This window comes from Oncorhynchus tshawytscha, linkage group LG03 (assembly GCF_018296145.1).
Source record: "Oncorhynchus tshawytscha isolate Ot180627B linkage group LG03, Otsh_v2.0, whole genome shotgun sequence".
Lineage (NCBI taxonomy): Eukaryota > Metazoa > Chordata > Actinopteri > Salmoniformes > Salmonidae > Oncorhynchus > Oncorhynchus tshawytscha.
This window is the reverse complement of record NC_056431.1, coordinates 37,309,733-37,337,655: the sequence shown is the minus strand read 5'-3', so window position 1 is coordinate 37,337,655 and position 27,923 is coordinate 37,309,733. Positions and strand designations below refer to the sequence as shown.

The 27,923-nt window shown below is 45.0% G+C and overlaps 1 protein-coding gene across 1 annotated transcript in view; it reads right to left on the bottom strand.

Moving 5' to 3' along the window:
* Nucleotides 1-27,923, bottom strand: part of LOC112234966 (E3 ubiquitin-protein ligase HECW2) — a 66,801-nt gene that overhangs the window by 18,060 nt on the left and 20,818 nt on the right. Inside the window, exons 2-25 of the mRNA XM_042315215.1 lie at nt 25,200-26,022; nt 22,886-22,993; nt 21,867-21,961; nt 21,701-21,770; nt 20,807-20,976; nt 20,243-20,382; nt 19,884-19,984; nt 18,896-19,755; nt 17,750-18,050; nt 17,393-17,485; nt 16,546-16,696; nt 16,196-16,302; nt 15,894-16,018; nt 15,350-15,535; nt 10,435-10,569; nt 9,947-10,043; nt 9,748-9,844; nt 9,538-9,621; nt 9,294-9,379; nt 8,873-8,993; nt 8,616-8,729; nt 8,040-8,192; nt 7,748-7,846; nt 7,260-7,389 (exon numbers count right to left, since the gene is read on the bottom strand). Coding sequence (XP_042171149.1) covers nt 7,260-7,389; nt 7,748-7,846; nt 8,040-8,192; nt 8,616-8,729; nt 8,873-8,993; nt 9,294-9,379; nt 9,538-9,621; nt 9,748-9,844; nt 9,947-10,043; nt 10,435-10,569; nt 15,350-15,535; nt 15,894-16,018; nt 16,196-16,302; nt 16,546-16,696; nt 17,393-17,485; nt 17,750-18,050; nt 18,896-19,755; nt 19,884-19,984; nt 20,243-20,382; nt 20,807-20,976; nt 21,701-21,770; nt 21,867-21,961; nt 22,886-22,993; nt 25,200-25,593 — 4,017 coding nt within the window. The 5' untranslated portion in view covers nt 25,594-26,022. The remainder of the gene's footprint in view (nt 1-7,259; nt 7,390-7,747; nt 7,847-8,039; nt 8,193-8,615; nt 8,730-8,872; nt 8,994-9,293; nt 9,380-9,537; nt 9,622-9,747; nt 9,845-9,946; nt 10,044-10,434; nt 10,570-15,349; nt 15,536-15,893; nt 16,019-16,195; nt 16,303-16,545; nt 16,697-17,392; nt 17,486-17,749; nt 18,051-18,895; nt 19,756-19,883; nt 19,985-20,242; nt 20,383-20,806; nt 20,977-21,700; nt 21,771-21,866; nt 21,962-22,885; nt 22,994-25,199; nt 26,023-27,923) is intronic.

Genomic DNA, 27,923 nt, shown 5'->3' with positions numbered 1-27,923 from the left:
GCCACATTCTCTAAAACGACATTGGAGGTGGCTTATGGTAGAGAAAGTAACATTACATTCTCTAGCAACAGCTCTGGTGGACATTCATTCAGTCAGCATGCCAATTGCACACACACTCCCTCAAAACCTGACATATGTGGCATTGTGTTGTGTGATAAAACTGCACATTTTAGAAAAGCCTTTTATTGTCCCCAGCACAAGGTGCACCTGTGTAATTATCATGTGGTTTAAATCAGATTTTCTTGGTATGCCACACCTGTCAGGTGGATGGATTATCTTGGCAAACTGAGAAATGCCCACTGACAGGGAAGTAAACATATGTGTACACAACATTTGAGTGAAATAAGCTTTCTGTAGGTATGGAACACTCCTGGGATCTTTTCTTTCAGCTCATGAAACATGGGACCAACATTTTACGTTTATATTAATTGTTCAGTAGACAGTCATGGAACTGGTCACTTTAAATAATGTTTACACACTGTTTTACCCCATTCATGTATTCGTCAAAGCCTATCCCAGGCTGTCTAGGAGCTCTACGGACAATTCCTTCAACCTCATGGCTTGGTTTTTGCTCTGACAACTGTGGGACCTTGAATAGACAGGTGTGTGCCTTTCCAAATCATGTCCAATAAATTTACCACAGGTGGGCTCTAATCAAGTTGTAAAAACATCTCGTAACCAAATGTGTTAAAGGTCAAGGGGTCTGAATACTTTCCGAAGGCACTGTACACACACACACAGGTTTTTTTTTTTTTTACTATTTTCTTCATTGTAGAAAAATAGTAAAGCGATCAAAAGTATGAAATAACATATGGAATCATGTAGTAACCAAAAAAAGGTTAAACAAATCTAAATATATTTTAGATTCTTCAAAGTAGCCATCCTTCGCCTTAACAGCTTTTCACACTTAGTATTCTCTCAACCAGCTTCACCTGTAATGCTTTTCCAACAGTCTTGAAGCAGTTCCCACTTGAAGCAGGTAGCCTAGGGGTTAGAGTGTTGGTCTTCTAACCAAAAGGTTGCAAGATCAAATCCCTGAGCTGACAAGAATGTAATTCTGCCCCTGAACAAGGCAGTTAACCCACTGTTCCTAGGCTGTCATTGAAAATAAGAATTATTACTTAACTGACTTGCCTAGTTAAATAAAAGGTAAATAAATAAAAAATACGCTGAGCACTTGTTGGCTGCTTTTCGGTCACTCTGTGGTCCAACTCATCCCAAACCATCTCTTTGCAGCAATTCAACCATGAAGACCTGATTCACACAGTTGATGTTGAGATGTGTCTGTTACTTAAACTTTGTGAAAGAGTTGTTTGGGCTGCATTTTGAGTCTGGTAACTCTACTGAACGTATCCTCTGCTGCAGAGGTAACTCTGGGTCTTCCATTCCTGTGGCGGTCCTCATGAGAGCCAGTTTCATCATAGTGCATGATGGTTTTTGCGACTGCACTTGAAGAAACTTTGTTATTGAAATGTTACGGATTGACTGATCTTTGTGTCTTAAGGTAATGATGGACTGTCATTTCTCTTGGCTTATTTGAGCTGTTCTTGCCCTAATATGGTCTTTTACCAAATAGGGCTATCTTCTTGTCACAACACAACTGATTGGCTCAAACGCATTAAGGAAACAAATTCCACAAATTCACTTTTAACAAGGCACACCTGTTAACTGAAATGCATTCAAGGTGACTACCTCATGAAGCTGGTTGAGAGAAAGGGTAGCAACTTTGAAGAAGCTCAAACACACTACCGTTCTAAAGTTTGAGGTCACTTAGAAATAGTTAAAAGCACATTTTTGTCCATTAAAATATCAAATTGATCAGAAAGACAGTGTAGACATTGTTAATGTTGTAAATGACTATTGTAGCTGGAAACAGCTGATTATTAATGTAATATCTACATAGGCATACAGAGGACCATTATCAGCAACCATCACTCCTGCATTCCAATGGCACGTTGTGTTAGCTAAGTTTATCATTTTAAAAAGGCTAATTGATCATTAGAAAACCATTTTGCAATTGTTAGCACAGCTGAAAGCTGTTGTGCTGATTAAAGAAGCAAATCAAACTGGCCTTCTTTAGACGAGTTGAGTATCCGGAGCATCAGCATTTGTGGGTTCGATTACAGGCACAAATGGGCCAGAAACATAGCCCTTTCTTCTGAAACTCATCAGTCTATTCTTGTTCTGAGAAATTAAGGATATTCCATGCGAGAAATTGCCAAAAAACGTCAACAGTGAAAAGGCAACTCCGGGATGCTGACAGGAAGATTGGAAAAAAGTGTTTGAGGTGTTCGGATCACGAAGAACATTCGTGGGACGCAGAAAAAATGAAAAGATGCTGAGGAGTGCTTGACGTAATCTGCATGGTGGAGGCAATGTTATGGTCTGGGGTTGCTTTGGTGGTGGTAAAGTGGGAGATTTGTACAGGGTAAAAAGGGATCTTGAAGGAAGGCTATCACTCCATGCCATACCCGGTGGACAGCACTTAATTGGAGCCAATTTCCTCCTACAACAGGACAATGACACAAAGCACATCTCCAAACTATGCAATAACTATTTTGGGAAGAAGCAGTCGGCTGGTATTCTGTCTATAATGGAGTGGCCAGCACAATGACCGGATTGTGGGAGCAGCTTGACCGTATGGCACGTAAAAAGTACGTACCATACGTAAAAAGTGCCAATCAAGGCAATCCAACTTGTGGGAGGTGCTTCAGGATACATGGGGTGAAATATCTTCAGATTACCTCAACAAACTGACAACTAAAATGCCAAAGATCTGCAAGGCTGTAATTGCTGCAAATGGAGGATTCTTTGACGAAAGCTATGTTTGAAAGACAATTATTAATTCAATTTTTTTTTAAATCATTATTTATAGCCTTGTCAACATCTTGACTATATTTGCTACTCATTTTGCAACTAATTTCATGTATGTTTTCATGGAAAACAAGGACATTTCAAAGTGACCCCAAACTTTTGAACAGTGTATTTTGATTTGTTGAATACTTTTTGGTCACATGATTCCATATGTGTTATTTCATAGTTTTGAGGTCTTCACTATTATTCTACAATGTAGAAAATAGTAAACATTTTTTTAAAAATGGAATTAGTAGGTGTGTCCAAACTTTTGACTGTCACGCACGCACGCTCCAGACTCAGATGTTGCTCGTCCTAATATTTCTTAATTAAATTATTTTACTTTCATATGTGTGCATTGTTAGATATTAGTGTACTGTTGGAGCCAGAAACGCAATTATTTTGCTACACCCGCAGTAACAAATAAATGCCAAATGTGTATGCGACCAATAAAGAACAGTATGCCTAGGGTGGCTGGAGTCATTTTTAGGGCCTTCCTCTGACACCGCCTGGTACAGAGGTCCTGGATGGCAGGAAGCTTGGCCCAGGCGATGTACTGGGCCGTATGCACTACCCTCTAGTGCCTTGCAGTTGGAGGCCGAGCAGATGCCATACCAGGCAGCAGAGGTGTGGACTCGAGTCACATGACTTGGACTCGAGTCACAAATATGACTTGCAACTCAACTTTGACTTGAACACCAATGACTCGTGACTTAACTTGGACTTGAGCCTTTTGACGTGACCTGACTTGATACCCTCCTCAAGCCCAGATATAAAAAATTATGCTATGAAAAAAAGGGTGCAGCGCATAAACTCTTCATTAAACAGATTACAATTTGAATTGGAAAGCAGCCAATCAAATTGTGCCAGCTGAGAAAAAAGGGCGTGTGGCAGTGCAGAGGAAAGTCGGCTGGTGAATTCAGATGGAGCCCTTGGAAAGATGATACCCAAAATTATTATTTTTGGATATAAAGATTACGCTGTATCAACAAAAACGGATTGCAACTTGCAAAACATGCGGGAAGAAAATTATAGACGGAGGTGCAACAATTTCCAACTTTGTTCGACATTTGAAGCTGCACAAAGAACAGTAATTTGTGGCAAATATAGCCGACAGCTATATAATTTATATCTTTGTTAGTGTAGTATGTAGGCTAACATAACGTTAAATCAATGAGCCTCCACAGTCAGTGCAGAACGTGAACATTGCACACAAGATTGAGCTCCAACTGTCTATGCAGTTGGTAGCCTAAATCCTGCCGGATGTTACTGCTGTTCCTAAATCCTTTGACATACGTTAGCCTAATGTAACCACACACAGGGAATGTGTGTGTGCGTGTTAAGGTTGGGAGATTGTGTACAAGCCTACGTCGCCCGATTGCGCCCAATAGCGATCTTCGATAGTCCATTTCTATGGGGGGGCTTTCTCGTGGCTACCCATGTATTTCCATGGAAATGCAAAGTTTATTTGGAAAGTATAAATACACTGCTCAAATAAATAAAGGGAACACTAAAATAACACATCCTAGATCTGAATGAATTAAATATTCTTATTAAATACTTTTTTCTTTACATAGTTGAATATGCTGACAACAAAAATCACGCAAAAATTATCAATGGAAATCAAATTAATCAACCCATGGAGATCTGGATTTGGAGTCACACTCAAAATTAAAGTGGAAAACCACACTACAGGCTGATCCAACTTTGATGTAATGGCCTTAAAACAAGTCAAAATGAGGCTCAGTAGTGTGTGTTGCCTCCACGTGCCTTTATGATGTCCCAGATGTGCTCAATTGGATTCAGGTCTGGGGAACGGGTGGGCTAGTCCATAGCATCAATGCCTTCCTTTTGCAGGAACTGCTGACACACTCCATCCACATGAGGTCTAGCATTGTCTTGCATTAGGAGGAACCCAGGGCCAACCGCACCAGCATATGGTCTCACAAGGTGTCTGAGGATCTCATCTCGGTAACTAATGGCAGTCAGGCTACCTCTGGCGAGCACATGGAGGGCTGTGCGGCCCCCCAAAGAAATGCCACCCCACACCATGACTGACCCACCGCCAAATCGGTCATGCTGGAGGATGTTGCAGGCAGCAGAACGTTCTCCATGGCGTCTCCAGACTCTGTCACGTCTGTCACATGTGCTCAGTGTGAACCTGCTTTCATCTGTGAAGAGCACAGGGCACCAGTGGCGAATTTGCCAATCTTGGTGTTCTCTGGCAAATGCCAAACGTCCTGCACGGTGTTGGGCTGTAAGCACAACCCCCACCTGTGGATGTCGGGCCCTCATACCACCCTCATGGAGTCTGTTTCTGACCGTTTGCGCAGACACATGCACATTTGTGGCCTGCTGGAGGTCATTTTGCAGGGCTCTGGCAGTGCTCCTCCTGCTCCTCCTTGCACAAAGGTGGAGGTAGCGGTCCTGCTGCTGGGTTGTTGCCCTCCTACGGCCTCCTCCACGTCTCCTGATGTACTGGCCTGTCTCCTGGTAGCGCCTCCATGCTCTGGACACTACGCTGACAGACACAGCAAACCTTCTTGCCACAGCTCGCATTGATGTGCCATCCTGGATGAGCTGCACTACCTGAGCCACTTCTGTGGGTTGTAGACTCCGTCTCATACTACCACTAGAGTGAAAGCACCGGCAGCATTCAAAAGTGACCAAAACATCAGCCAGGAAGCATAGGAACTGAGAAGTGGTCTGTGATCACCACCTGCAGAATCACTCCTTTATTGGGGGTGTCTTGCTAATTGCCTATAATTTCCACCTGTTGTCTATTCCATTTGCACAACAGCATGTGCAATTTATTGTCAATCAGTGTTGCTTCCTAAGTGGACAGTTTGATTTTACAGAAGTGTGATTGACTTGGAGTTACATTGTGTTGTTTAAGTGTTCCCTTTATTTTTTTGAGCAGTGTATATGTATATATATATATATATATATATATATTTTTTTTTTTAAGCATTCATGATTTGCATCAATGTAATATACTATTACTCTTATGAAATGGTGTTACATTTGGTGAAGAGCACATTATGACTTGTTTAGGACTTGACTTGGGACTTGAGTGCTAAGACTTGAGACTTACTTGTGACTTGTAAAACAATGACTTGGTCCCACCTCTGCCAAGCAGTGATTCAACCCATCAGGATGCGCTCGATGGTGCAGCTGTATAACTTTTTGAGCATCTGAGGACCCATGCCAAATCTTTTCAGTCTCCTGATGGGTTTTGTTGTGCCGTCTCCACGGCGGTCTTGGTGTGCTTGGACCATGTCAGTTTGTTGGGGACGTGGACACCAAGGAACTTTTAGCGCTCAACCTGCAGCCCCGTCGATGAGAATGGGGGCATGCTCGGTCCTCCTTTTCCTGTAGTCCACAATCATCTCCTTTGTCTTGCTCACATTGAGGGAGAGGTAATAAGTAATACATGGAAAGTAATAAATGGAAAGCAAAGTTCTATTTTTCTCCCGCTGATCCGAACAATGAACCGATCCGTAAGTCAAAACTGCAATCCGATCCCTGAGTTTTGTAATCTGTTGCACCACTAAAATCTAATGTAACTGAAGTGATTTGGTAAAATGTCAAGGAGTAAAAAAAGCAGGTTACTTCCTTCAGAAATTACTTGAGTATGAGTACAAGTACAACCCACAGAGAGTAACTAGAAAAGTACTAGTTCCTCCAAAAATTCAAAGGGCCAACCATGCCAACTCTGGCATATGTGTGCCGGGGTCAGCGGCTATAACAGCTAGACCACACAGGCAACCAATCATTTATTCGACCTATTGCTTTCCTTGAAAATAAAATAAAGCAATTAATAAATAGTTCATATAATAAAACAATAACTGTTTTACCCCTAATGAAAAAAACATCTACACCTTACAAATATAAGAATTCCCACGAGACCCACTGTAGCCTACAAACACTGCTTCCAGCTGTCCCCAGAAGCGACTATAACTAAACATTCTATATTCATTCAAATCCTGCTGCTGAAGGATTATTTTCCTCCTGCGATGAAAGGGGTGACATTAAGATCCGACATATGTATAATTCTAATTTTGAGGCCCCACATATTGTCATGGAAAGTGTTATTTCCAACAACCAACTCTGGTGGAAATCAAGCTGCACGTTGAGATTGCTGAAAGGCCAGTCTCTTTGGCAAATGACAGGAGGGGCAAGGAGTGGAATGTTAGCTAAAATGACTGATAGGTGAATCCTACCTTCCCATTGACATCAATGCATGACTAAGCAAAAATGTGACTTAAGTAGAAGTTAGGATTCAGCCACAAGTACAGCACATTGCAACAAACAGTCAAATATCAAATGCAGGGCAGTGTATTTAGTCTAAAAACCATTGAAGATGCATACAATATATTCATTAAAACAATCATGCATACACACACCTGTCCAAAGACCTCCTCGTTGACAGTAAAGGTGAGGTCCAGCATGTCCTCGATGTCATTGTCCTTCATCCACTGTAAACTCTGGTGAAACTCCTCATCCAGGAACTCCAGGTCACTCAGGTCACATGGGCTGCAGGGGTCAAAGGTCAACAAGAGGAGAACAAGGTTAAATAGAGGTCAAAGATTGAACTCCTAACTCTACAACGAATACGTCTTACATTTCAGTCATTTAGAATGTGCTTATCCAGAGTGTATATCAACCACTTAATATAAGCATGGTAACTGAATTATTAATGCCAAATCCATTTAATCAACTTCTGTCGGTTCAGCTTCCACCAGGTCAGTAGTTTTGTATAAAATATTTTACGTTAAAGCATAACTCGCTATTTGACATGGTGGTTGTGTTTCCAAAACTTATTAACAATGCGTGTTCATGACAATAGGAGCCCTAGCCAGCTGCTGGCTGGGGGCCTGATTGAGACACTCACATGCGCAGCAGGCCCTTGTAGAACGGGCGGGTAAAGAAGGCATCCAGCAGATACTGGTGGATCAGAGCCAGGCCCAGGATACGTCCACTGAAACGGAACCTGGAACACAGAGCAACATCACTGCTAGGTGTACAGTGCAGTGTGTTTATGATGACAAGTCAGATGTTATGGGTTTTTGTGTCTTTGTTCTTTATTTTACCTACAGTAGGTCTGTCCAGCATGTCTGTCTGTCTTCCTATATCCATCCACCCACTCACCATCCATATCATTGTTATGTAAACTTGTCACTCACCACTCATGGTGGTTGTCCACGAAGGCAGACATGGGGCTGATCTGCACAGTGTAGGTGTCGTTGGCGGAATACTCAAACAGGCCGTAGTAAGGGTTAAACAGCTCCCTCGACACCAGGAAGAAGAACTCCCTCGAGGGGCCGCTGTAGTCCAGTCTATGAGACACACAACACACTTTTGTAAACCATATATATTAAGATTATGGAAAATATACACAACTTACACAGCTATGGGCTAGAGTTTAGAGCGTTGGGCCAGTAATGGAAAGGTTGCTGGTTCGAATCCCAGAGCCGACAAGGCGATCTGTCAATCTGCCCTTGAGCAAGGCACTTAACCCTAATTGCTCCAGGGTCACCGTCAATAATCTCTGATCCCTGGCCGTGACCCCACTCGCTGAAGGTGTCTCAGGGGGAGTTGGGAAATACAAAAAACACATTTCCATTTGACACCAACACACTTGTAAAACACAGGACAAATATAAGCACCCACCTATCCGACCTTGACATAACAACCGATGCATATGAGCAAACATAAGGAAATGTGTAGCATATATGAAATACCTAAACCCAAACACTCACCCTTCCTCGCCCACAAAGCTGACGTAGAGCTTACTCCTCTGCAGGTCTTTGCGGGAGTAGCACATTATCTGATTGAAGGCATCCTCCAATAGGTGATCTCTACGAATGATCAATCTGGAAGGAGAAACACACAGACAGTCACGAACGTGCACACCACACATACACACAGTTTAAGATTAAGCAATACAGGATACGGCTGATATTTATCTGTTCTCTCAACCTGTTGAAATACGTCGTCAAACAGCAACAGTACTCACTTGACTTTCCCAGGTCCCTGGCCATAGCCTTTCGTCTCCAGCTTGCGATAGAAGTTTCTCAGTTTGGCCTCAAAGTCACGTTTGTAAGGGGCAGGGGCGCGTGCATTCGCCCGCTGAGTACCTGAGAGGGGGGCAGAAAAGGAAGAGCAGAGAGGAGGAAGATGAAAAATAGACAAAAATACACAAGTTCATCAGAAAATCGTGTATCTCATTATTACAACTTTCATTAGAATAGAATTAGTTCATATGAAACACTTCACTTTACTGATTGAGAGCGCTAAAGCAACTTCTACGGCTCAAGGCTTAATCTCACTGTCTTGCCCTGGTTAGGATGGATAGTTTGGATTAAAAGCAAAGCTATGGGAAGAAAAGGCATGAGGAGAAAGTGTGTGCGCACGCGGCTTTGCATGTGTGTTCTCACCGGGGGAGCTCTGAGGGGAGGAGCAGTAGCTGGGGTGCAGTAAGGCATGAGGTGGCACATAGGACATAACCTCCTCTTCAAACAGGCTGAGGGAGAGAGGGGTGCTTAATAACACACACACACACTTATCACAAGCACACTAACAAACACAATACTCAAACATACAGTCACACACACATGCAACACCATCTCGCACACAAACACACACTAATCACAAACAGACATTAACCCCCTGAAGACACACCTGAGCAAAATGACTAGATCAGCATCGCTAGAGAGACGAGCAAGCCCAGAAACACCCTCACTGCGAATGAACTGTAACCTTTCCCTGCAGACACACACAGGTTAACATTTGTGATACTGCTGTATGGCACAAACATAATACACATAGAGGGTTAGGATTTAAGGTTAAATATCTGGTTAAAGGGTTCCCATGGTGATTGGGGTGACCTACTTGAGTGAGTGGTTCCTGACGAGCTCTGGCTGCCTCTCCTGCAGGATCTCAATTATGTTGGGTTGCCGTAGAAATGCCACAATCTTGTCGTTGTAGGCTGGGGAGAGACCTGTGTCAATATCAACATTCCTGGGTCTGTAACTGCATGTGTGCGTGCGCCGGCGTGTGTGTGTGTGTGTGTATAAGCCAGTGTACTCACCCACAGGCACCAGGTCCTGATTGCGAGTGGACCCACTGAAGGTGCTGGAGGGGCAGGGCACGACAGGTGGGCTGGAGTGTCGCATGTCATCTACCACCTGCAACATAAGGGGACACACATTTTAGTCAATTCCATTAACCTGCATTATTAGTTTTACAATAAGCATTATGATTGATATTGGTCTTGTTAAAGCAGCTTGTGTAAAGTCTTAGTGCTGATCTCTGGCCTGTATTCCAGTGTGTCAGTAGTGCAGTGGGTATAATAGACTACATTTAGAGCTGTGATGGCAAATTCCGTTGAGGCCGACTGAAAATACCATTCACTTTGGCAGTATTGTCTATTTTGGATGTGTAAGCTAGCATGTTCTTCAAACCAGCTAGCCAGGCAAGCTGCCAAGCCACATGTACTGCGGGGTAGTCCACTAGTTTGCATGCTGTCCGGTCTGACCATGTCTTGAGTCGCCTAAGGGAATTTAGCAGTAGTCTCACCTCGCCTGCGCTGTGGCTGCGTTGGCGGTTAAGGTGCTGTCGGTGGGCCAGCAGGCTAGTTGAGTGTGCACTCTGGAGGGGGAGCCGCGGGTCGATGAAGGTTGTGGAGCGACAGTTGTGATCCACAAAGAAGGGCTGTGGAGACACACAGCCAGCCACTTACATTAAGATAGATAAACTACAGTTTATAAAGGTGTACTGTACATACAGTTCCAGTCAAAAGTTTGGACACACCTACTCATTCAAGGGTTATTTATTTTTACCGTTTGCCTTGATGACAGCTTTGCACACTCTTGGGATTCTCTCAACCAGATTCCCCTGGAATGCTTTTCCAACAGTCTTGAAGGAGTTCCCACATATGTAGGGCACTTGTTGGCTGCGTTTCCTTCATTCTGCAATCCAACTGATCCCAAACTATCTCAATTGGGTTGAGGTCGGATGATTGTGGAGGCCAGGTCATCTGATGCAGCACTCCATCACTCTCCTTGGTCAAATAGCCCTTACACAGCCTGGAGGTGTGTTGGGTCATTGTCCTGTAGAAAAACAAATGACAGCCCCACTAAGCCTAAACCAGATGGGATGGTGTATCGCTGCAGAATGCGGTGGTAGCCATGCTCGTTAAGGGTGCCTTGAATTCTAAATAAATCAGTGTCACCAGCAAAGCACCCCCACACCTCCATGCTTCGCGGTGGGAACCAAACATGTGGAGATCATCTGTTCACCAACTCATCTCACAAAGACACGCCAGTGGAAACCAAAAATTTCAAATCTGGACCAAAAGGACAGATTTCCACGAGTCTAATGTCCATTGCTCGTGTTTTTTGAACCAAGCAAGTCTGGTCTTACTGGTGTCCTTTAGTAGTGGTTTCTTTGCAGCAATTCAACCATGAAGGCCTGATTCACGCAGTCTCCTCTGAACAGTTGATGTTGAGATGAACTCTGAAGAATTTATTTGGGCTGCAAATTCTGAGGCTGGCATCTCTAATGAAGTTATCCTCTGCAGCAGAGGTAACTCTGGGTCTTCCTTTCCTTTGGCAGTCCTAATGAGAGCCAGTTTCATCATAGAGCTTGATGGTTTTTGTGACTGCACTTGAAGAAAATGTCAAAGGTCTTGAAATGTTCCGGATTGACTGACTTTCATGTCTCAAAGTAATGATGGACTGCTCGACAAAGATGGCACTGATGGAGATAGCAGCATCACGACTAGCTCTTAGGAAAATGCAGTATTTAGTTTGTGTACTATTTTTACATTAGCTCAGGAAATGTTGTCATTACATACAGCCGGGAAGAACTATTGGATATTAGAGTGCCGACTCACCAGAACTACCAGACTTCCCTGGAGCAGATCCTTTGTTCACTCTCCCCATAGCAATTTAACTTATTCCAGAGGCCGACACAGAACGTCACCGGCGGAGGAGAGGCACTCGACGCGGCCTGCTGTTTTGACCTAGGAGGCGTGCACACCATCCACCACTTCTGAGTATTTAACTCGCTTATGTTCGGTCTTTGGATTTAAAAAAAGTTGAGCTTAGAGCAAGGATTTCTATCCAGAGAAACATTGCGTACTTTGATTCACGGAAACATGGCTCTCTCGGGACACTGTCGGAGTCAGTAAAGCCAGCAGGATTCTCAGTACATCGCACAGACAGGAATAAATATCTTTGGGAAGCAGAAGGGCAGTGGGGTGTGTTTCATGATTAATGACTCATGGTGTAATTCTAGGAACATACAGGAACTCAAGTCCTTTTGTTCACCCAACCTAGAATACCTCACGATTAAATGTTGACCATATTATCTCCCAAGAGAATTCTCCTCCGTCATCGCCATGGCCGTTTACATCCCACCTCAAACCGAAACCTCGACGGCCCTCAAAGAACTTCACTGGACTTTATGAAAACTGGAAACCACATAACCCGAGGCTGCATTTATTGTAGCTGGGGATTTTAACAAAGCAAATCTGAGGACAAGGCTGCCAAGGTTCTATCAACATGCTGACTGTCCTACCTGAGCTACTAAGACTCTCAAACATTGCTATTCAAACTTCCTGAATGCTTAAAAGGCCCTCCCCCGCCCTCCTTACAGCAAATCTGTCCACAACTCCATCTTGCTCCTCCAGTCCTATAGGCAGAAACTCAAACAGGAAGGACCCATGCTTCATACTATTCAACGCTGGTCTGACCAATCGGAATCTATGCTTCAGGATTGTTTTGATCAAGTGGACTGGGATATGTTCCAGGTAGCTTGTGAGAAAATAATCTAGACGCATATACGGAGACTGAGTTTATAAGGAAGTGTATAGGAGATGTAGTACCCACTGACTATTAAAACCTACCCTAACCAGAAACCGTGGATAGATGGTAGCATTCATGCAAAACTGAAAGCGTGAACCACCGCATTTAAGAATATAAACAGTGTAGTTATCCACTCCGCAAGGCAACCAAACAAGCTAAATGTCAGTATAGAGATAAAGTGGAGTCGCAATTTAACGGCTCAGATCCGAGACGTATGTAGCAGGGACTACAGACAATCACGGACTACAAAAGGAAAACCAGCCACATCGCCGAAACCGACGTCTCGCTTCTGGATAGGCTAAACACATTCTTCACACGCTTTGAGGATAACAGTGCCACCGACGTGGCCCGCTACAAAGGGCTGTGGGCTCTTCTCTGTGGCAGATGAGAGTAAAACATTTAAAATGTGTTAACCCTCGCAAGGCTGCCGGGCCCAGACGGCACCCCGAGCTGCGTCCTCAAAGCATGTGCAGACCAGCTGGCTAGAGTGTTTACAGACATATTCAATCTCTCCCCATCCCAGTCTGCTGTCCTCACATGCTTCAAGATGGCCACCATTGTTCCTGTACCCAAGAAGGCAAAGGTAACTTAATGACTATTGCCCCATAGCACTCACCTCTGTCATCATGAAGTGCTTTCAGAGACTAGTCAAGGATTATATCACCTCCACCCTACCTGCCACCCTACACCCACTTCAATTTGCTTACCGCCCCAATAGATCCACAGACGATGCAATCGCCATCACTCTGCACACTGCCCTATCCCATCTGGACAAGAGGAATACCTATGTAAGAATGCTGTTTATTGACTATAGCTCAGTATTCAACACCATAGTACCCTTCAAGCTCATCATTAAGCTAGCGGCCCTGGGTCTGGACCCCACCCTGTGCAACTGGGTCCTGAACCTAGGTAGGAAACATCACCTCCACTCTGCTGATCCTCAACACTGGGGCCCCACAAGGGTGCCTGCTCAGCCCCCTCCTGTACTCCCTGTTCACCCATGACTGCGTGGCCAAGCACGCCTCCAACTCAATCATAAAGTTTGCACACGACAACAGTAGTAGGCTTGATTACCAACAATGACAAGACAGCCTACAGGGAATAGGTGAGGGCTCTGGGAGTGTGGTGCCTGGAAAACAGCCTCCCACTCAACGTCAACAAAGCAAGATGATCGTGGACTTCAGGAAACAGCAGAGGGAGCACTCCCTTTTCTACATCGACGGGACTGCAATGGAGAAGGTGGAAAGCTTCAAGTTCCTTGGCGTAAACATCCCTGACAAACTGAAATGGTCCACCCACACAGTCAGTGTGGTGAAGAAGACGCAACCTCAGGAGGCTAAAGAAATTTGGCTTGTCACCTAAAACCCTCAAACATTTACAGATGCACAATTGAAAGCATCCTGTCGGGCTGTATCACCGCCTGGTACGGCAACTGCAATGCCCACAATCGCAAGGCTCTCCAGAGGGTGTTATGGTCTGCCCAGCGCATTACCGGGGGCAAAATACCCACCCTCCAGGACCCAATGTCACAGGAAGACCAAAAAGATCCTCAAGGACACCCGAGCCACTGCCTGTTCACCCCACTATCATCCAGAAGGTGAGGTCAGTACAGGTGCATAAAAGCTGGGACCGTGAGACTGAAAAACATCTTCCATCTCAAGGCCATCAGACTGTTAAACAGCCATCACTAGCACATTAGAGGCTGTTGCCTATAGGAATAGACTAGAAATCACTGGCCATTTTAAGGAAAGGAACACTAGTCACTTTAATAATGTTTACATATCTGGAATTACTCATCTCATATGTATATACTGTTTTCTATACTATTCTAAGGTATCTCATTCACTTAATGTTTACATATCTTGCATTACTCATATGCATATATTGTTTTCTATACCATTCTACTGAATATTAGTCCGTTCCGCTCTGACATCGCTCATCCATATGTATATAGCCTTAATTAATTCCTACTTAGATTTGTGTGCATTGGGTATATGTTGTGTAATTTGTTAGATATCACTGCACTGTCGGAGCTAGAAGCACAAGCATTTCGCTACACCCGCAATACATCTGCTAATCACGTGTATGTGATGTACCAATAAAATTTGAATTGACTATTTGACTTTGCTTATTTGAGCGGTTCATGCCATAATATGGACTTGGTCTTTTACCAAATAGGGCTATCTTCTACATACCACCCCTACCTTGTCACAACACAACTGATTGGCTCAAATGCATTAGGAAGTGAAGAAATTCCACAAATTAACTTTTAACAAGGCACACATGTTAATTGCAATGCTTTTCAGGTGACGACCTCATGAGGCTGGTTGAGAGAATGCCAAGTGTGCGCAAAACTAGCATCAAGGAAAAGGGTGTCTACTTTGAAGAATCTAAAATATTTATTTTTTTAACACTTTTTTGGGGGGTTGCTATATGATTCCATATGTGTTATTTCATAGCTTTGATGTCTTCACTACTATTTTACAATATAATACAAGTAAATAAAAACCCTGGAATGAGTAGGTGTCCAAACTCTTGACTGGTACTGTATATCCACACACGCCCTGCTCTTACACCCAACCCCACTTCACACACACCCCTACCCCCCACACACTGGTCCAGACCTTGCCAGTCTGGTCGTGCTTCATCTCCCAGCCCCTGGGTAGCTCCAGCTGGCTGTTGGTGAACATGTTGAGGAAGGCCACCAGGTCCCGATTGTGCTGGTAACGCTCATAGTGGTGGGCGTCCCGACGCACCTTACTGATCATGTGCTTCAGGCAGGTGTTGCTCGTAAACATGCTGTAGGCACTCTGGGGAGGGAGGGGGGGCGGGGGGGGGAACAGACTGATGAGGACATCAAAAGAGGGACATTAAATGCTGGGTTCTTCTGTAAATGGGGTTATTACTTTGAGCAAACACATTAAGGGAGAATGATGAATGAAAACCCAGGTAGCATGGCTCGTATTTATATATCAATTAACCTGATGAAGGCAAGTAAACGAGAAAAGAGCAGTTCACTCCAAGAAGCTCTTTCCTTACCATACACACCTTTGCAGATCATTATCAACTACTGAGAGATATGACATGGTAAGGGTGACCTTGAGGGACCAAAGGTGATCCATAAGAAGGTGAAAGGTGAGAGTTGAGCGCCTGTGCAGCCAGACTCACAGGGTTAGAATGCAGCACAGTAAAGAAGTCTGTGCTGCACAGGAACTTTGCGCTTGGGGACTGGAGCAGCAGAGAGAGACGCGACCGAGAGCTGGAGTGACCCACTGCGCTCTCTCTCCTGTACTCTACAACAGACAAAACAAAAACTGTTAGAGGTAAATATATGTTGGAAAGGGTGTGTGTGTGTGTGTGTGTGTGTGTGTGTCTGTGCGTGCGCTTGTATGCGCGCACATACAGTATGTGTGCATACCTCGTGTGTGTTATCAGTGCGTGTGTGTATGAATGTTAGTGTACAAGCACACCAGGGATGGTCTGGGGTAGAAAGTCACTCTCTGTGGGCTCTGGCGGGAGGTCAACTGTGTTCTCCTCAGACCTCTCACTGGTCATTGTCCTCCTGATGCTCTGATATCTGACAGACAGAAATAGAGTAAGAGGGAAAGAAGGACAGTGTGAGAAAAAGAGGAAAGGGTGTGAAGGGTTAAGGAGAGAGAGGAAATGTAGAGGATTGAAGTTACAAAAGTGTGTGTTCACCTGAGTGTGTGAGGGAGAGAGAAGGTGTGAGTACGTATATGTACGTACATATATGTGTACGAGTGTATGAGCGCATGGTGTGTATGTACGTGTGTGTGTGCGCCTCTACATGATTACAGACCTGCGGTTGAGCTGCTCCATCTGTTGGATGGAGCTGGAGCGGGTCAGGCCCTGGGGAGCGGGGGGTCCGGTGGGGCGCTGCCACGTGGTGGTCCGGTTCACGTGATCGACAAAGAAAATACGACCGTGACTATCGATCCTCGCCTCCCAGTCTGAGGAGAACAAACACATGGCTTTACATTTGCAAACACACACTTAACATGAGACAGAGGCTATGTCCCAAATGGCACCCTAGTTCCTTTATAGTGTACTACTTTTGACCAAAGCCCATAGGGTGCCATTTGGGATACAACCACAGTCAAACTAAATTCACACATGGTTGACATGCAGATGCATTCTGACAGAACCATGACACCTCGAATAGCATAAAAATACAGTATATCAAATAGTATACCATTGTGTATATAGCAGTTAGAAATGTAGGACAAGTCATAGATTTAGATAGACAGCTCTAATGACACAAAGCGTGTTTTAGCATGGGCAGTGCCATTGAGAACTGTCACCATTTTGAAGTAGATATGCAGGTCATAAGGAAAGGATCAGCCAATTAATCATAATCCTCAGCAAACATTCCATAACTGCATGTGGCAGTAAATTTCCAACATTGGTTTTATACATGTTCAGACAACACACTCCAGGTGGCAGTATGCACCCTTTCATTTTGTCTACATACTTATAGAAGTAATAGTCAAAGAAGCCATTAAGGCACAAATACAAAGAAGCCCCCTCTATCAGCCTCTATGGAGCCAAATATACACATTGTATCAAGCAGCCTTCTTTCTCTCCTTTTTGTCATCTTCCATCACCTCAAATACATACAGATATAGTATGTACAGACAGAAACTTACTAGGAGGTAACGGTTCGTCCACTCGTTGGTAACGGTGAATGTCATGGCGCACTGAGGGGAGGCAGTGCACGGGGTGACCGTTCACTTGAGCACCTGAGGATACATTCAGGAAAAGAGCACATGAGCCTTTTTACAGTTATGGTAATTCACTATTAGTTTCTACATGACTGGATTAATTAATCATATTTAATGATCATTTCAAGTAGGGGTGTACGTGGATGCTTTGATGAATCCCACGGAAGCAAAATAGTAATATAATGTAGTTATAATTTCATCATGTAATTTCTAAGATACTACAAGGTAAATATTAGACAGCAAAATAAAGCATAAATTATTTTAAAAGTGGTAGTTACACACCGTCTTCTCCATCTGCCTCCATGGCAACTGCATCTGAATCAACAGATACGGCCACCCCTGCGGGTCTTGGCTCCTCCCCCTCCTCATCCTGGGGAACATCCCCAGATATCTGTAAGCTCCACATCCGCTCACTAATCTCCTCCCCTGGCTCCAGCGCATAGGCAGACGGAGCATCTCCTTCAAACTCATTGGCTGATGTATGCCCGCCCCCCTCGTCGTCTACGTGCTGGTGGGTGGGTGGAGTGCCAGTGAAGGAGTCTCCCCCTGGGTCAATGGCAGCTACTGCCCTCTCCTCTGCCTCCTGCAACATGAGGGCTCAAAGAGGTCAGAACAGTGTTTCCCAAATGATGGGTCAGGACCAGGGATGTAGTGAAGCATTAATAAATGATGTTAACACACCTTATTTGCTTTGGTGAATAACGTTTGTGCGCCTATAACACTAAAATTACATTGTTAGTATTTGCGCTACCTGCCGGCATCATCTCGAAAGGCGTGAACAAACCCACCTTTTTTTTAACCACTAACCACATCTCTGGGTAGGACCCAATGGCGGGTTGTGGTTCATTGTTTTAGAACCGCAGCTTTTTTATTTTTGATACCTTACTTTGTGAGGATTTTGTTTGAAACAAGGTAAGGTCCTGGCTAGAAACATTGTTTGATGTAGTGTTGTATTAGCTCTGTTTTCAACCTCAGAATGAGAACCAATCCTGAAACAGGAAGACCACTCAGTGAGCAAGCAACTTTATAGCTTTAAATCCTGAATTGTTCCTTTACTAAATGTCTCATTGACAGACACGCATAACTGGTATCCTAGCATCTGTCAACAGACGGACATCTAACGAGGAACTTTGATCCGATATTTCATCAATCTTTCGAATATCAGATGGGGAGGGGACATTTGGCCCATAGAATTGCCTGTAACCTGCAAAGAGAGCTACCGCCCTGCTTCCACTCCTCATTCTAGCATATTTTCTAACGTGTCGAATTTAATCGAGCATCTGACACAATCACGCAAGATTTTAGTTCTGGGTTTCCGTGATTGTTCCTTGACTTACTACTACAGATATATTACAGGCTTTTTTATGTATTGCATAGAGAACCTTTAACCACGGGTATGATCTACTCACTTAACCACCAGTCACTCACCTCAGCCGTGGACATTGTGATTGGGCAACTCTCTGAGGAAGAGAAGACTGTCTGTGGGGCCATTGCCATGGAGCAGGTGTCAATCGGCGATGAGGGGTTGTCAGCGGGCCCCTGGCCCTCCTCTGGCCCCTCCAGGCCCACAGCCAAAAGACTCTGGGACAGTGCCTCTGAGAAGAAAGGAACTTCCTCCACCTCCGAGAAAACATCAGGCTCTGAGGAGTCCTCGAAGTCGAGGGCCAGGTCTAACTCAGGGGCCACATTGGATTCACCACCAGGGGCACCATCTTCCCCCGTTACCACCAACTGTTCATCTCCCACCACCCTGGGTTCCAGCTGCTCAGGGTCAGGATCCTGCTGTAGCTCTGGGACAACGTCTTCTTCTTCAGGCCCCTCGGGACCCCCGTTGAGCAGCAGGGGGGACCCAGGCACCGGGTAAATGTCAGTGGGCCCCGAGCGCTCCTCATCTTCATCTGAGTCAATGTGCAGCATGGCACTGAGACGTGTGTGAGTGGGAAAGCTAGAGCGCAGCTTCGGTGAGGCGGCGCCCAGGGGCCTCTCTCCGGGGCCCTTGGGGGCCTCGATGGCATCCAGGCCTTCACTCAGGGACCTCTGCAACCGCAGAGGGCCAGAGTAGGATTCACCCTCTGTGGTTCTGCCCTCTGTACCGCTAAAGTCCCTGTAGTCTGGGACTGGATAGGCTGTGGCCCCGCCTTCCCAGGACCTCTGTGAGCCCAGGGAGCCAGTAGGGGAGGGGCCTCCAGTAACCACCCCCGGGAGTAGGTGGGGCAGATCCTCATCATCTGATGGAGTCCCAGGGGCCCCGTTATTGGGCACACCGATGATAGAGTCTGGAGAGGCCCCTGAGCATGAACGAGATCAAGATTCATAATTTTGTAATACCTTTTTATTCCATTACAATTCAGCAGTGTGTACTTCAATTAGGTATTGTTGTTTACAAACACAATAAATTACAGGCAATGGCCCTCACCGTCAGGTCCAGTGGATGTGAGCTCCACCCTGAACTGCATCTGGCCACTCACGTGCTCAGTGGGCAACCGTCGACACAGAGAGAAGCTCAGAGGCTGGAGACTGAGGATAGACGGACAGACAAACAAACAACCAAATGTAATTACTCAACTATAGTTAACACGCAATGATAAAGTATAGAGAACAATCAATAATTATGAGCATGGGTCTAAATGAGCATCATTAAAAACACGTATGTCTTTGAGTGTGTATAAATTGTTTGTTTGTTTTAAAGCACATTTTGTGTGTGTGTGTGTGTGTGTGTGTGTGTGTGTGTGTGTGTGTGTGTGTGTGTGTGTGCCCGTTTTCCAGGTTACCTACCCAGGTATTTTCTCAATCAGCCTCTGCACAGGAATGGTCAGCTGACCAAGGAAGCGTTTGATGATTGGTCGACTTTTGGCAAACTTGTCCTTCACCTCGATGTTCAGAATGTCTGTCATCAGTGCTACAAAAGTGTATTTCTACAGAGAGAGGGAGAAACAGACTGTTAGCTAAGCACCATCTGACCTTTCTAAGTAAAAGTGATTTGCGGTGAGCAGAGGATTAGCACCAATGTAAGTGGACAGCAACTTAATTGGAAATCTGAAGTGCAACACCATGACAATCTGAGCAAGGAGAAGCCTAGCGGGGAAGGCTCGCTCGGCTCCCCATGAACTCTATATTTCGCTAGACTCTTCAGCCATATTGATTTCAAACGTTTAATCGTTACAATATTGTAAATAATAGGGAACACATCTAGTGAGTGAACCAGTGATCTATGAGTGGAGTGAGTGTGCACGTTTGTGTGTATGTCTGTGCACGTGTGTGTGTGTGTATGTCTGTGCACGTGTGTGTGTGTGTGTGTGTGTGTGTGTGTGTGTGTACACATGCATGTATATAGATCACCTCTCCGCGCCACTTGGGGTTGGTGGTATTGGCGATGATGGCGGAGCGTCTCTCCTGTCCGTGGTGGCTGAAGGTGGGGAAGCCACTTCTCTTCCCAGGGTGGATGGACATCTTCAGGTAGGGATCCGGGTTGAAGAACATACCCTTCTTCAGCCCCACCGCATGCATATCTACACAGAGGATGACCGTCATTAAATCAGGGGCTGTATATGTCAAGAGTCTCCGAGTAGGAGTGCTGACCCAGGATCAATTTAGCTTTTTAGCTCACAACGAATAAGACTACATGGCGGGTGTGGGGGGGGGCATCACTCCTACTCTGAGACCCACTACATTACCTTGTTATTTAACCTTCCAAAATGGACATGTCAAGCCATTTCAATAAAGGCTTTTTTCTGCAACTGCACTTTTGCCCAAGTCCAATTGTTAATGTCACAAGCCAGGGAAACCAAAGAGCAGCTTACCATTTGAACTCATATTGCAAACGAAGAGTTGCAGAAACTTTGGCTTTTTCACTAGTTGTCGGAGGTTTATTGCAAGGGAAGGATGACATACATACACATTCATTCGGTTCTACTTTTGTGATAGAAATCCGTGCTCGAGGCCAATTGGAAGAAACTTTAGTCAACGATTGAGGCTGACTGTATAACTGCTTGCATGTCGGATGTTAGGAGCAATGCAAAGTTGGAACTTATTTTCAAGTGGGAATAACACATGTAAGGAGGAATAAAAAGGTCAAATAAAGAAGTAGTAGTAGATTGTAATAACGAGTTCATCGATAATGGAAAACTTTGACGCTCTTCTATTAAATCATTTGAATCCGAACTATAGAGGGCACCTTTTCTAAGTCAGAGTCAATGAGGACATCTTCCTGGTTTTAGTCAAACCACACCTCACCTGTCAAAGTAAAGCTGATTAGTTTGCGAGGATGATCTGTAGATGACTGCCCCTCACTTTGACCTTCTCCCTGAGAGACACAGAGAAGTTGAATGTAAAACACACACACAGACACACCACACACACACACACACACAACAAACCATAAACACACAGGCAGACACACCAGGACTCCAGGGTTCTTCACAGTGATGCAGGGGGTGGTTGCTCTCAGGGCTCCACTGACGCCGTGATAGTACTTGAAGCAGATCTTGGTCTCAGCTAGAGGGAAAACAGAGAGATGCATGATATGAACACCATCCCTCGTTTCTCTCTTCACCCACTCTTTGGCTGGCTGCGCCTCAATCATGAGACGGGACTTGTAATGTTCTTACGCAACAGGGAAGTACGTACATGGAGTAATGCAAAACAAATCTTGCTCACAATTACTTGTGTTTGCATGTATTATAGAATTAACAAGTCAATTAAAAGTAGTATACTGTGTAATTGCAGTGTAATTCCCTTCTCATTAGTTACCCATGGAATAACGCCACTATGGTTGTTCCCTATAGGCCCTGCTCAAAAGTAGTGCACTACGGGGCCTCCCGAGTGGCGCAGCGGTCGAAAGCACTGCATCCCAGTGCTAGAGGAATCACTACAGATCCGGGTTCGACCTGTAGCGACAATTGGCCCAGCGCCATCCAGGTTACGGAGTGTTTGGCCGGATGGGATGTCCTTTTCCCATCAAGCTCTAGCGCCTCCTTGTGGAGGCCGGGAGGATGCACGCCGACTTCGGTCGCCAGCTGTACGGCGTTTCCTCCGACACATTGGTGTGGATGGCTTCCGGGTTAAGCGAGCAGTGTCAAGAAGCAGTTTGGGTGAGCGAGGTCGTGTTTCGGAGGACGCAAGGCTCTCGACCTTCGCCTCTCCCGAGTCCGCACGGGAGTTGCAGCAATGCGGCAAGAGTAACTACCAATTGGATATCACGAAAGGTACAAAAATAAAATTGTGCACTAGATAGGGAATAGGGTGCCATTTGGAATGAAACCGATGTCAATTATTAAGTATTGTATCTCCCCCTTCTTAATCCTGTCCCATTGTAATGAGTGTGGTCCAAAGACCTTTTGAAAAGTAGTTTCGACATTATACTTGATCATATTTCTGACTGTATGAATTCCACTGATGCTTTCTCTCCTCTCCTCTCACCGTCCATGAAGTAAGGCCCAGGCTCCAACCGCCAGACGATCTGGCCCCTCTGTGTCCCATTCACCCCACGGTTCTTACAGTCCCACACATTGGATGGGCTGATTTCATCTGGGCCGGCGAACAGAAAGAAAGCGGCGTCAGTCCAGTCAGTATGTGTGTGGGCTTCTAAATGAGTACATGGTTCTAAAATGTGAGTGCGTGCGTGTTGTGTTCTATGAAGACATGACAGTGACAGACAAACTTCTGGATTATTGTCCAACTTTGAAAATGGTTGACCCCAAATAACATTATACATGTTATGGTCAGATGTTTATTGAACAGCACTTGTCTACGCTCCACATTGCAGCCTTATCACAGCTGTTGTTCCATGTCTGTTTAGCCTCATGTCATATAACCATGACAGATACCTAACTTCAGACAATTTTCCTTTAATCCATAAATGTAGTGCCTAAAATGCATTCTCTGCAACCTCTAACACAAAGGACAAGAAATTGTAACCTACCAAGGTGTTAAAACTGAGGGAATTACGCTGTACGTAGCACTTTCGCCCCCCCCCAAAATAATGAACCACCACTTCAGGCTGAACTGAACGAGCACGAAGCAGCACAATGGGAGGGGGGAGGGGGGGTAGAAGAGGAGGAGGTGATATCATTGAATGTCTGCTTAGTAGTGGAAAGTGGGAGAGCACGGGGCACCCCGGGGATTAAGACCCTGACGCTAGTAATGAAGTGCATGATGGCCTCATGATCGATAGCCACGTGGCCTGGCGCCCTCCCTGCATGCTTTCTCTGCTTTCTCCTGTCTCTCATATTTCAGCCTTACAGTGAACCCTTGGGATCCTTCTTCCTTAAAGGAGGGAAGTCCAGTGAGGTCAAGGGGCGGGTAGATAGAGGACTCATGGAGCGGCTAGAGGTCGACTTACTGTCCGACAGCCAATTGGTATATTTGTAAACCGGTAAATGAGTATTAGAGTCAATCATAATGTGGTTGCTCTAGCTTTCTGTTAAATAAATACTAGAGAGTTTGTTGGCTGAATGTCTCTAGTGGGTATGCATAATTGCATAGAACCGAATTGGCCATACTGTAGTTTCAAACAATATGTGGTTCATAATATGAACAAATTTGAATATGCTAGATAGGTTGCTTTTCACTGCAACAAGGGAACATTTAGACTTAGTAGCCTTATGCAGTGTGCTGCTAAATCAGGGCTATCATGTTGGGGACCACCCAGAATAGTCTAAGTATATATGGTATACGTGATGGTGTGTGTGTAAAGCCTATCGCATGTTTCCCAGCCAAAACAGTTTGCGTATATATTATGACAATTTGTGTGCGACGTTTTGGTTCATTTTGGCGTTCGGTTGTTTATCGGGCTGCACAACGTATTTTCTTGAGTCAAGTCGAAGTTTGGTAGCCGTAGTCTATGCCCCTTCATCGTTGATTGGTCAACAGTACTACTGCTAGTAGGAGTGGGAACTATGGACGGGATTGTTCAATTAAGTGTTTGAGAGACGACTCATTTTCATGCACGTTTTCTTACATGAGAATGTAGTTAGATGTAAAATCTGCAACTAAGAACTCCCCTGCAAAATTATTATTATTTTTTTTTTTCAATAAATCTTAGACTAATTCTGACTATATGAGGAAGTGTATACTGGCTGTGTTGTTGCTATGGCCTCTCAAGAGGGACAAACAGTAATATTGCTGCTTTCTTCTAGTTTTTCATGCATATGTCTTTTAAGAGAGCATGCGCGGTGGCACACATTTAAGTCACCTAGCTGAGTTCTGCTAGGAGCAAACAGAACCTAGTATGCGGGCGCCTTTATAGTACACCAAGTCAGAAGTATTTCATGTTGACTCAGGCCTCCCTTCTGTGGAATTTCAACAGCTCCAGTTTCAATATGGACTCTGGAGACTCCTGCTCCAGAGACTTGATATTCTCAACTCTACAAAACTAACTAGAATCAGCCAGTCCTACAGAGCAGCTATCTGTTCAGTCAGCTCAGTACAACTAGTTAATCAAAGAAACACTACTGTTATATAATCAATGAATATGGAACATTTCTTTCAACCTTTCATTCCATGCTCCACCAGTAAATGGACATGTTTCTCAACTCCAGTTCATTTTTGTTCAGGCAGATACTAACACTCCCAATTCAACAAATCAATGGCTATATTATTAGTTGAGAAGTTGAATCAGGTGGTGTTCATGCTGGACTATGTTCGTGCTGGGGCAACCAGTACAGGTGTTCTACTTTAAACTTTCCTAGTTATGAACTACACCATTGTGAAATGAACATACTGAATGTCTCACCAATGTGATACAGTCCGATCCAGTCGGTGGCGTCCACCTCCTCCTTGATGTCCCAGGAGATGACCAGGTTCTGGCCCCTCCCCAGCGTGAACTCCAGTGTGGACGCAGTCAGCGACGAGCGGCCCTGCGAGGTCACCAGGTCTGTGTCGCTGTTGGCCCTCGGGAGACCCATGGGGCTGCTCACCACAGAAGCCGTGTCCCTGGCGGCACCGCCTCGCTCCGCCAGGCTCCGCAGGTTCTCTGGGCTGAGCGTGTGTCGCAGGTGTGGGCTGCGCCTCCGTGGGGCCGACAGGTGCTCCCGCCCCACGTGTGCAGACAGTCCGTGTGCATTGTGAGGGGGGGCTGTGTGGGGATGGTTACGGGTCCTGGGAAGGACCGCGAGTGAGGGACGCATGGTGGCTGCGGAGGAGGGACCAACGCAGGAAATTTAACGTTTGGCAGGGTTACGGAAGACGGAAAGGTGTTGATGGGCCACAGATAACAGGAAACCCTTGGACTTAGTAGTTGGGTTAAGCATCAAAGATATGGTCTACCTCGGCCACTTAACTATAGTAGCTTGCTACAGCTTTAGCTTTCCGATGGTGATGTCAGTAGTGTTTGGTGTGGAGGCTGCAGACCTTATTCTTCCATAGAAGCTCTGTGGTGTGTTGTACCTAAAGTTCTGACAATTCTCCCTCTGGCCAATGTACAAACAGAAGCATGTCTTGAGTGCAGTATGCCATCCAGGAGCAAAGACAGGTTGAAGACACAGCCAGCATTGTCCACGCCGCTACCCCAAATTGACACTGTCCAACAAGCAAAGATCAAGAGAGAGACCTCGAGGCTAGGAAAGAAGAGAACAAGGCAAGATGGAGGGGAAAATGGAGGGACAGAGGCAGACAGACGTCAGTATTCCTAACAAACGAAATTTCTAACAAACACGTCAGTATTCCTAACAGATGCTCTACACACACAGCAAATGTAGTGGACACTGCTGTCAAAGATCCAGTCACCTTGCCTAACTACCCAAACGCTACCTAACGCCCACAGACATGACTTTCTTCCACACAATGAGTCTGGATTCGAGTAGCTCCCCAACAATATCTAGAATGGAAATCTATTCAGGACCATCCGATTGGTTCCACACGTGGGTAAAGCAGTGTTTTGAAAATTCGTCATTGGCTTTGATACTCTGATTGGTTAGAGATACAGTCACTGATGACTTTGTTTTGTACAGCACCCCTCATTTTGACACCACCACATGACTTCAATGACGGCAGTCTCCGACTGAAGTATGTAGCGAACGATAAGAGCAGCAGAAGAATTTTGTTTGAGGCGACAAGCACCCAGTCACCAATGCAGTACTAGACGTAGCCATTCCAATTTACACACCGCGTCATTCTCTACTTCTTAAATCAACCTTCCAAATGAATCAGGAAATCTGTGTGTGTGTGTGTGTGTCTCAGATTGACTGCCCCAGAAAAGGCAAGTGGAGAAAGGCAGCTGTAACTGCTTCTCTGGAAGCTCCTAATTCAGCAAAGGCAGCTGGGGGATATCAGGTGGGGAGGACTGTCTGATTGGCTGTCGGATTCTGAACCACAGCCGTTTAGTAGGAAAAGGGGGACATGCGACTTAATGATCCAACAGGAGCTTATTTTAGATGTGCTGAGCAACAACCAAGGCTTTTTGAAGCTTGGGTATAATTTGAGCTAATGCTAGCGCAAGTCATTTTTGATTTGGGCTGATCTATGCTGGGCTCGTCTCGTTGGCTGGTCAGCACTATTTTAGCCGACTATGCTGTTCTGGCTGCTTGGAGACCATTGCATAGTAATGTAGCTCCTCTGTAAATTGAGGCGATTTTTGACGAGCTTAAGGGGTGCGAGCTAAATCAAGCACCTAAACTATCTGAAAGAATAAATGTTAGGAGCCAGGTCTACAGCCTTCAGAGTCAGCGATGAAGAGGCGACTCCGGGATGCTGGCCTTCTATGCAGAGTTGCTCTGTCCAGTGTCTGTGTTCTTTCCCCCCCCCCATCTTAATCTTTAATTGGCCAGTCTGAGATATGGCTTTTTCTTTGCAACTCTGCCTAGTCAGCATCCCGGAGTCACCTCTTCACTGTTGACGTTGAGACTGGAGTTTTGCGCGTACTACTTCATGAAGCTGTCAGTTGAAGATTTGTGAGGCATCTGTTTCTCAAACTAGACTATGTACTTGTCCTCTTGCTCAGTTGTGCACCGGGGCTTCCCAAGCTTTCTATTTTGGTTAGAAACAGTTTGTGCTGTTCTGTGAAGGGAGTTGTGCACAGAGTTGTACAAGCTCTTCAGTTGCTTGGCAATTTCTCGCATGGAATAGCCTTAATCTCTCAGAACAAAGAATAGACTGATGAGTTTCGGAAGAAAGGGCTTTGTTTCTGGCCATTTTGAGTCTGTAATCGAACCCACAAATGATGATGCTTCAGATACTCAAGTAGTCTAAAAGGCCAGTTTTATTGCTTCTTTAAATCAGAACAGTTTTCAGCTGTGCTAACATAATTGCAAAAGGGCTTTCTAATGATCAATTAGCCTCTTAAAACTATAAACTTGCATTAGCTAACAACATGCCATTGGAACACAGGAGTGATGGTTGCTGAAAAATGGGCCTCTGTACACCTATGTAGATATTCTACAAAATAAAATGTGGTTTCCAGCTACAATAGTCATTTACAAAATTAACAAGTGTCTACACTGTATTTCGGATCAACTTGATG